The sequence below is a fragment of the Calonectris borealis genome, chromosome 14, assembly GCF_964195595.1.
Source record: "Calonectris borealis chromosome 14, bCalBor7.hap1.2, whole genome shotgun sequence".
Classification (NCBI taxonomy): Eukaryota; Metazoa; Chordata; class Aves; order Procellariiformes; family Procellariidae; genus Calonectris; species Calonectris borealis.
The window spans coordinates 6476043-6486224 of NC_134325.1; the positions used below are offsets into that span (position 1 = coordinate 6476043).

Sequence of the window (10182 nt, forward strand, 5' to 3'; positions counted from 1 at the left end):
AAAGTCAGTCTCTGTTTCGATGCGCGCTGATGGGCAAGTCCAGAGTTCAGCGTGGATGCCGAGCAGCTGCGGAGGAAAAGGTGGTGAGAGCAGCGCTAGCTTCAGTGCTGGGACAGGGAAGGCCGAGAAGCCAGTGTATATGCAGCATTTTGCAGCCTACACCTTAATTTTGTAATTGCACTCAAGGCAATAAATAGCCAGCAGCCACATCTAAAAGGATTTAACAGTGAAATGCTTGTTTAAGTGTAGCTCAAGTGTCTAAATAGGAAAAAACTGATACCAGTCTAGTAGGAAAGTTAATCAGTTGATCTTTTGGGGGGGGCCTCTGTCTCTTCCCAGAGAGAGAGCAGCTTTCTAAGTCATGGTGAGGTTTTCTTTCCTCACCATGTACAAGCAACTTCAATTTTTGTCTATATATTAGAAGCTTGCAGTATTGGGGGGAAAAAAAAATCCATAGAAACCAAGTACAAATCACTGACCGTTAGTGGCTGCTGTAACGTTGTTCTTAAAACTGAATTACTTCTTTGAAAAATTTTGTACTAAATGCAAATATAGTAAAATAGATTAACGAAAATCTACACTCAGTTTTTATTTACAATCATATTACTTTTATTTTTTCCATAATGTAACTTATTCCAAGTCCTCCCCCAACAACTGATGCTGCAATGTTTACCTTCAATGAACCTATACAATGATAGTACATACTGCTGCTTTCATGTAAGCCAACTGGCTTGCAAATGTTGTCTGCACGGCATAAATTGTATACAGAAACGGAAGATTCTCCACAAGCATCTGGAGTGTTTCTTGAAACATTCTTGTGGCAGAACGAGGCTGTACTAGAGGTACAGGTCAGATGTTCTCTTCTCCGAGCGAGGAGAGGCAGTTGATCTGTCTGATGTACTAAGAAGAAACAAAATCTAAAAAGTTCTGATATTTTAATTACTTGAATACAGTAATTTGCAGAGGAATGGACATGCTTAATTCTTGCTGGAAGGAGTTACTGGAACTCCTGACTCTTTAAGTGTATATCAACTTTACTTGAGAGGTACAGCCTTTTTGTGATCATTGACTTAGACCTCCAAGTGATGCGTGTGTGGGGAGAAAAGGAAGAAGGGCTTGCGTACTTAACTCTGTATTCTATATTTAAAAAAGCTAAATGATTTGTATATCCTTTTCATTATCAAAGTATATTTTCTCTTTCAAAGTAAACGGGTTTCTTCGGGAGGAGATATTTTTAATAACAGCTCAGTGCTATAACCAGGAGCCAGTAATTCAAAAATCACTCTTTTCTACTGAAAGGTATAAAGAACTACAGCTTATCTCCCGCATTATAAAGCTGAAGAAGCAATTAGAGCTTTCTGTTGTATTGTGTGTTTCTAAAGCATCTTCTCCCATGCGACTGCTGTAGGACTTCAGATAGATACAGTGATTAATACTGTCACAAAATTGAGTGATTTCTCCTCTTAGCCCTGTCAACACTAGCATCTATAGACAAAATCATTGTTTAAAGCTCTAGTACGTCACAGAATAGTGCCGATATTGGTATTTTACAACTAATGCAACATCCAGTAATTCACATGTAATCTTAATAGTTAAAAATTCAAGACTGGGGTACTAACAAAAGAAACCACTAACATGAAGTTTCCTTATCTGGCATGGAATAAGGGGAGGGATAGTTTAGATAACATTGTAGAGATTGGGCAGGAACAAAAAGAATTTATTTCTCCATCCAGTATTTTATACACTTTACAAAAACCAGTAATATCACTGTGCCCATAAAAATGTTATCCATGGCAACTGAAAGCAAATACTACTTTTTGTCAACTAATGGGGCCTTTTTAAAATCATAATACAAAGATTTGTGCTGTAGCAGTCCTCCACTTCGCACTGTAACAATAAGGCTTACTGTACTTTAAATACAAAGCTGTTACATCTGCAGTTATGAACCACTGGCTTTAACAAACATCATTTTATAGTTGCTTTTTGCTTCTTTTTTGTTTTCCGGAACCTCAGCTTCATCATGTTTTTCAGCAGCTTGTAGCTCCTCTGCAGATTCCTCTTGCTCTGACTCAGAGCCACTTTCGGAGTCATCTGAACTCTCTTCAGAGGAGCGTCCAGCTGCCTCGTCTTGTTCTTCACCTTCCTGAAACTAGATGTTCAGATTATGAGACAGATGATAAACCATTATTTCCTGGCAACTCCATTGCAGCTTTTAAAATTTCCCAGTGAGAATGTTTTGCTTAATGGCTCCTTTCATTTCAGTATTAAAATGGGTTGCCTTGCTAAACACAGGTCTTTAATATACAAATTATTAGACAGAAAGCAACTCCACTGAAGTGGTTAACCGTACCAACCGTGACATCCATGGTTTCATCAGCCACATTCTTATTTAGTTACAGCAGAAATTCTAAAGACACCATTAAATGAGTTTGAAAAGTTTCAGATCACATCAGTTTAGGTGGTGTACACTGTACATAATGACACTTGAGTATTTGTCATGGAGTGAAACATAATGAAACTAACAGCTAGATCATCAAGAATTCATATTCATGACTAATCTTTGAGAATAAGTTTAGCACACTGCAGTGTGAGGAATGCTGAAGTAATCCAATGATACTGCTAACAAGAACAATCCCAAAATGGAATTTTGTTCAGGCTCCTAAAGAGGAAAACATCAGCTATGTTTTTGTGCAGTAATTGGTGCTAACAGTTAGCAAAACATTAATTATTGCACCTTTCAACTGGCAGATGAAGACATGTTCCTAATAACCTAATTCTGTTGGGTTTTGTCACACTTCTCTTCCTGCTCGTTCCTATGGAATTCCTTGCAAGTGCAAGACCAGTCAGGTGTCAGCTCGCTGGAGGACTCTCCACAGCGAACCTCCCTTCTCTGACCCCTCTACAACTTTTCAGGACCATAGAGAGGTATGTGCCTCACCGCAACAAGAGGCTAAGGGTAACTAGCCCTCAGCGACAACGCAGATGGTTATCCTGCCTTCTTATGTATTCCTTGGCAACACCCTGACTTAATATATTTGTCACCTTCTGTCCTAATCAGTCTTGACTGCTATGGAGCATTAAGCATGTCATGTCACTTTTCAGAACAATGAGAAGCATCGATCATTTCCAGGCATCTAAATGGCCACCACAGTTTACGCAAATAGGGGTCAAGCGTCTGCAGGAAGTCTGTCCTTCAACCCAAACTGTGGAAGTTTGCCACTAGTTGTGGTGATTGGATTTTTAAACCACGTATCATCTTGACTTAGTGAAGTGAAAGCCCACTCATTATGGAAATAAACAACTTACTACCTCACTGAAACCAAGTCCACAATGGCGCCGGTTTCGTCCAGACATCGTGCTGTCCATGCTCTGTTGGTACTGAGACTCCAGTTCTTCATTCATTTTCTTGTCTTCTTCCCCTGCATTGTCCAGTGTACTTTGGTTATGGTTCATTCAAATTAACAAAGACATCAAATTACACAAAGTCGCATTTTCAAAGTCTATCACTATATATGTGAAAAAGTTTAAATTTAGCCATCTTAAACCGTTAGATTGAGTACTATTGCATACAGACCATCAGATTTATAAGCAATCATATGAAGTGTGCAAGCAAAATTGCTTTGATACAAAGATGGGTTGGTAAGGTCCTAAGACCTGACGCATTCAGACAGTTGTACTATGCGCGGTGCACGTTCTACTAAACAAGGTAAACGTTACCCGTATGACTTCTCTGTGCTCTCGGCCAATACTGCATCGTGTCACAGCAAGGAGAAAGTTTCTGACCTTCACTACATAACGCGATTACTATGACTAAACCATGATTAATATACAGCAGCAGAAATTGGGACAATACTACCACACTTGTTTATAGAGCTGTATCTGAAACTATTTCATGCATCCTGCATTATCAGGAGCGGTTACTACAGCTCTACGTTTTTCCATCTTTAGGAATTAGCACAAAAAATAATTTTCATAAGCTACTTCTACATGCCCTTTACTTACTTGTTTGAATAAGTAAATAAAGAATCATTTTTACTGGGGGAAAATATGGTCTAAAACAGTTAAGAATCTTCTGTCCTTGTGAAAGGTAGGAATCTCTAATTCTCCCCAAATAGGCCTACAACACTCTAGTTTTTGATTTGTATCTCTGTAAAATTAAAAGCTTGTATTGCAAATTAATGTTTCCCCATTTGGAAGTTAGAGCTGTATGTTATTATAAAAGGACAAAGCTGTATGTTGGACAAGGAAGTAAAGTGTTAAGAAAATAGCCGTTCTGATCTTTTGTGAAAAAACAGCATCTTAACTTTTTGCTAATAACAAAGCAGTACTGGTTTTTTATGACTCCTTGGGGGAAGCATCATCTCCTTTCTAGGAAATTTAGGTATAAGGAAGTGATTCTCAGTCACTCTGCAAGCTAACAGCAGGACCTGGAAGCAATCCACAGGCTTCTTTTGGTGTTTTGGTCCATAGATCATTTTTCGTCAACTGAAAAATTACTAGCGGAGCATATCAAGGAAAGAAGTTTTCTGAACTCTGACAGTTGCTATTCTACACAGCTTTATCAAAGCTTCTCTCAGACAGTCAAGCCCAGCTTGGTTTCAATGTACTTTGACTTACTACCTGAGCAAGCCTGATAAGAAGTCACCATGGTCATATATTACATCGCTGACTGCCAAGATGACCTTGCAGATCTTTTCAGCTTCTACCTCCTTGCTTTGAGGCAGAGATCTTTCTATTCAATAGGTAATCAGGTGGGGGAGAAATCAACCCTGTTCTTTTCCACACACAGTGATGTAGAGCTTTGGATATCCATACCTGGCAGCAAGGAAGAAGTATATTACTGCTAGGTACCAATAGCAATAAAACTTACTTTCTTATTTTGATAGCAAAATAAGACTTGAGGACCTACAGGCCCTGATTTCCAGGGCATTTGTACACAAGTTTAACTGACCATCAAGTACTTTGCTGAACCTGAACTTCAGGAGGCAAGTAAGTGCAGTCAGAGAAACTGTTTGTCAGTAATCTAACAAGAGAAATGAGGAACTTCTACAGCTCCACAGCCTGACCTGTCTTCAACTTCAGCCACGAAACCTGAAATCCCTCCCTGCAACATCTACGAAACTCAAAGTACTGGGATGTTCCTAAATAAGTGTTTGATTTCCAACTTTGTATCAGCTGTTGGATAAACTGACCTGTCCTGAAGTGAGAGGTTGATCTGTGGTCTCCGATAACAAGGCGGCCAGTATGTTCTTTCTAAAAGAAAAGGCAGTTTGTTTTGGAGCTTTAGGGTGCACTGACAGCTCTGACAACATTCTGGAAATCTCGAATGGAAAAGGTTTGCTGTCAAACCTTGACAACCAACTGTAAGACTGTAAGTTTTACTAGCTAACAACTGCTGCCTCTTGATGAACTTGTTTCATCTTTGTTTCGTTGAATTTTCTGAAAAAGAAACCCCAACAACTAGATACTCTTTACTTTTTCCACACCCCAAAGCTGGTTCCATTTCATTCTGTTTCTTGCCACTCCAAAGATGAAGACAAGCCATGCTAGTATGTTGGCTAAACGAGGAAGAATGGTGATCACCTGATACGAAAACTACACTATACAATGCTGGACGAGTGTGAATTTAGGTTCTGATAATTTACCCTTTGGGTCTCTTCCTCTGGCACTATGCAATAGTTCAGCCTGTGCATCTTACGATGATCCCACTTTCAGACTGGTCACAGTATCAGGTAAGGCCTTCACAGCGCTCATTAATATATTGCCTCAGTAGTTGCTCATTAGCAAATGTACCCCCACAGGGCAAGAACTGGCACTACATAGCAAGCAGCATTAAGAATCCAAGTAGATGTTAAGATTAGTGGTAGTGGGATGTTTTAATAAGGTATTGTATTGCTATCCATTAGGAAGTATTAACTTTCACCTCTTAAATACAGCTAAATATTTTACCTTACAAAAATATTGCATTCAAGCAAAATAAGCAAGTGAAATTATTCTTCCTGAAGGGAAGCAGAATTGCAATAATAAAACATTTTGTACATGGAAAAAGCATGATTATATTTTACTAGTTTTGCCGCATTTTTTGCAAAAAGCATAGTAGAAATACCGTTTTAGAGCATTTTCTCTTTAAAAAATATTTGCTGGATTATTTAATTAGGTTTACTGTTTTGCTGTTTTAGTCTATCAGGTACCACTTTTTTGAATCTTTAATTTTTTTTCCAGTGAGAGAGAATTTTACAGCCCTAGTGCACAGGTTTGTTAATTTGTGAGAAGGACTCTCTCAGAAGCACCCACAAATAATTTTACTAGCTGGTCTGAAAGTATAAAGGTGTGGGGTGGGGAGGAAGCTGCAGAGCAGTTCAGACCGATGTTTTGCGTCACACTGCTGCTGACGTAACAGCTGCAGCTGGGAAACCCAAATCCTGCTTAAAGGAGGGTCCCAAAGCGAAACGGTCTTTGAGTGCTGTCTTTTTCCCCGGGAGCATCGCGGCCTGCAGCAAGCCTCCTCCGGGGGAGGTTTCGCGGCACGGCAGACAGAAAACCCCGCGTAGCCGCGGTGTGGGGGGTGTCCTCCCGCTCGGGTCCCCGTGTGCCCGCGGCGGGGGGGAGCGGGGCAGCCTCACCTTCCCAGCGCCCATCAGCCGCAGGAACTTCTGCTTCCGCTCCTCGTTGCCGAGGTCCGCCGCCTCCCAGCTGCTGGAGCCCTGCGGGAGCACACGCTGACTGCGCCCGTCCGGCCCCTCCGCCGGGGCGGCCCCCGAGCGGCCCCTCACCCCCCGCCACGGCCTCCCCTCGACGCCTCCGCCGACCACCGCCCCCCGGAAGGCCATTAGCACGGGAAAGGGGGCGGCCGGCAAGGCCGCGGCCTTCCCTGCGTCCCTCCGCGGGGCTCGGGCGCTGTTCCGGGGCCCCGCCGCGGCCTCCCTCCCCCCCGGCCTCCTCCTCCTCCCCCCCGCCTCCCGCCGCGCGGCCGCCCAGGCCCCGCGCCCATTTACATCGGGGGAGGCCGCTCGCTTGAGGCCGTGGTGGCCCTGGGACTCCCTGGCCGAGCTCATCGCTGCGGCTGGGTGACCGGGCCCGGCTGCCGCCTTCCTGCCGGAGCCGCTCCCTCGGCCAGCGGCGGGTCACAGCCCGGGGTTCGCCTGCGGGGCACGCCGGGACCGGTAGTTCTGGCCCGGCCCTTGGCGGCGCGGCGCGGGCGGGCAGGAACTACCCGTCCCAGAGGCCTCCGCGGCGGGGGGGCCGTCTCTGCCCGCTGATTGGCAGGGGCGCGGGCCGGCCCCGAGCCCCGCCTCCGGAGGGAGGCGGGGGTGGGGCCGTGGCGCGGGGGCGCAGCGGGCGGTTGGGCGTGCTCGCGCTCTCTCGCGCGCGGTGGTGGCGGGGGCTCGTTGCTGTGTCGGTGGCCGTGGGGGTGTCGCAGCCGGACGCCGAGGCTCGCCTCGATGTGGCGTCAGGCGCGAAGTGCTGCTGGGGGAATGAGGGGCGGTGAGGGGCTCCCGGCCCCGACGCTGCGGTTCTGCCCTCGTTTGAGCGCGGCCGGGTGGCGGCCGGCTCGGAGCCTGAGGTAGTGCCTGCGGAGGGAAGGCGAGCTCTGGCCACAGTCGAGTGTGCCAGCCGCCGGCGTGGAGGCGGCGACGGTCCCCGCCTGGGTGTGCCGCTGCCGGCGCCTCAGGCTGGGTAACGGTCGCCTGAAGGCGGCGGTAGCGCCCCCCGCCCCCCTCCTCCCTCGCGCCTCAGGTAACAGCCGTAGTCGCGAGGACACCGCGAGGTTCCCGCCACTTTCCTCATCTCCCGGCGCTGGAGAGTCGGGACGGAGGTGAGGCGCCTCTCCCGCCGTTCTCCCTGCTCCGCTTCATAACCACTGTGTCCCGTCAGCTCTAGCCTGACCCGAAATCCCTCACCCCCGCACCTGGGTAACGCGGGGGCTGCCCTCCCGCCGACCGGTGGCAGTTTGTCACCTGTGTAGAATCCTGTGTTTGCAGCGCCAGGTGTTTCCAGTTAACCCTTCAGTTGCTCTGGCCGGTTGCCATCACTATCGTTCCTGCGGTCCCATCTCCGCGGATATGCCGTGTACAAAGCAGAAATTTACGTACTACCACCAAGTTAGTATTTTCTCACATACAGGAATTGAAATTAATTTAAATTTTAGTATTCAGAAAATAATTTCTCACAGAAGGGATGTAAAAAATGTAAAAATAACATCACTTCATAAATTAAAAAACTGATTTTTTGGAGTAGTATCTGGCAGCGTTTTTAGTCTGTTAATAGGAATTGTGGTAATCGAACACTAGTGAAATTGTATCTTTTCAATTTTTTTAAGTTAAGCTTTTATTACAGTTTCTGTACTATTATGCCTAAAGACCTGTTCCTTAATAAAAACAAGTGTGAAATTTTAGCTTCATAGCTATGGTTCCCTTATGGGACAAATTGAGAAGGTTTGCCTTTGGAAAAAAAAGCGCAAGAAAATGAGACTCTTAAACTCTAAATCAGCTATTATAATTGGGTCTTAGTTGTGGCTTACTGTTAAATTCAAGTCTCTTTCAGGACAACTGCAGTGTACTAGTGTTTATATGGCTGACTAACGGTTTGGTAATTTTGTTTTTGTTTACACTTTGAATAATGATGTGCTGATGATATTTTAGTGAGGGGCTTTTACAAATTTTTTTTTTTCCTTAGTTTATTGCTCACTTGGGATAAAAATGCTCTGTTTTTGCAGAAAAGAAGTACCTTAATAAACAAATACATCCCTAGCATTAAATGGCATCCATCTACTTATGGGGTAACTTAAAAATGGAGTGATCTAACTGCTAACAAAAATGTGGATTCTCTCAGTAACAGACTGGTTATGTAAAGGTTTCACTTGACTTTATGGAGATATTACAGATAATTCTGAGGATGTGTGACTCATGAGCCTTATATAATTCCAGTAACACTAGTAAAAGATAAGAAAGGAGTTCTGAAAATCCTGACATGCTAGGATTCAATGTTACATTTGCTGTATTTTTTTGAACAACTGAGAAATACAATGATTCGCAGGAGAACAAGACAAATTGGGTTTCTAAGAAGAAACCTGTCTTCTCCAACCTGTGAGACTGTTTTAGAATATAAACAAAATGGTCGGTAAGGATCCTGGGCAATATTTGTGTGAGTTTTCCACATTTCTTTGACATAGTCCCTCTGAAGAGCTATCCTGAAATTAACGTTCAGTTCACAGGGGTTGAGATTTTTTCATGAAGCAGAAACTGGCTACAATGCAGAAATCAGACCTCAACTAAATGATTCTCTGTCAGTATAGCTAAAACACAATAGGGAGGAATACTGAGGTCTGTTGTTGGAAATTAACAGAGAGAGACAATAAAGTGAGAGTGAGATGAGCTGAAATGATAAATAAGGTAATTTTCACAGAATTATTCACTGTCATGTACAATTATACTCTGTCTTAGACTTTTCTGTAGTTTTCTGCTTCTGGAGCGAGCTTCAGTCTCTGGATGGGAACCATCTTTGGGGGTGGAGGGTCAGTGAACACCAGCTCTATTACAGGAAATACCAGAAAAACTTAATGAAGATTTTCCACCCCAGTCCAATTCCAAGTTTTGGACCTCAGCAATCTGTGTTATAAAAACTTTCAGGCAGACAAGAACTTAGGAAAGCGAGGTATGGGGAAGCTGAGGTTTAACTAGATCTTGCGGAAGCAGTTTCATCTTTGAAGAACCTGTTGTAGAATCTTGGAATTTTTTTAAATTTCTTTTTGAGCTCTCAGTGTAGAGGTAGGGTAGATTAAAGTAGAACTAAGTCTGACAGCCAAAAGCATTTTTTCATTGTGTGATGTGATAAGGATGTCTTTGCCGTGCGGCAACTGACTAAGCTGCAGCAATAAAACTGTCACACGGTGACCAAGACATTGGACAGCCCTGGCTTGGAAGTCATGGATTCAGAGTTGAATCTTCCCCTGTTATAGTCCTGGCTCCACCCAAGACTAAGTGGCCTTTGGAAAATTATCTCACCTTTCTGCTTTATCTGTGAAATTAGGATAATGTATCTACTTGCTAGCGTTAAGAATTAATTAAGGGTTGCACAGTGTGTGTTCAAAGCAATGAGTAAGTGCTAAATATTAGCTATAATGTAATTGGACTACTGTAATTTATAATATGCTAACTGACATTGGCATATAAAATAGGATCA

At 43.9% G+C, this 10182-nt stretch overlaps 1 protein-coding gene across 2 annotated transcripts; it reads right to left on the reverse strand.

The window, feature by feature from the left end:
• Positions 1–585: 585 nt before the first annotated feature.
• Positions 586–7145, reverse strand: C14H11orf58 (chromosome 14 C11orf58 homolog). 2 transcript variants are annotated; one of them, XM_075162735.1, is made up of 5 exons: positions 6996–7145; positions 6624–6704; positions 5193–5253; positions 3310–3419; positions 586–2149 (listed from the first exon to the last, which is right to left on the reverse strand). In XM_075162735.1, exons 1-5 carry the CDS (start codon positions 7053–7055, stop codon positions 1940–1942), a joined length of 522 nt encoding a protein of 173 aa, XP_075018836.1. In that variant the 5' UTR covers positions 7056–7145; the 3' UTR covers positions 586–1939. The 2 variants fall into 2 exon arrangements, with proteins under 2 accessions (XP_075018836.1, XP_075018835.1); XM_075162734.1 differs by having other exon boundaries at positions 3307–3419.
• Positions 7146–10182: the final 3037 nt, after the last annotated feature.

Bases quoted from the DNA above. Each gene is read 5' to 3' on its own strand.
- C14H11orf58 (XM_075162734.1), bottom strand. From the start codon at position 7,055: ATGAGCTCGGCCAGGGAGTCCCAGGGCCACCACGGCCTCAAGCGAGCG. The intron at 6,705-6,995 runs GTAAATGGGCGC...GTGCTCCCGCAG, and splicing joins AGCGAGCGGCCTCCCCCGAT to GGCTCCAGCAGCTGGGAGGC. The intron at 5,254-6,623 runs GTGAGGCTGCCC...CTTTTCTTTTAG, and splicing joins GGCTGATGGGCGCTGGGAAG to AAAGAACATACTGGCCGCCT.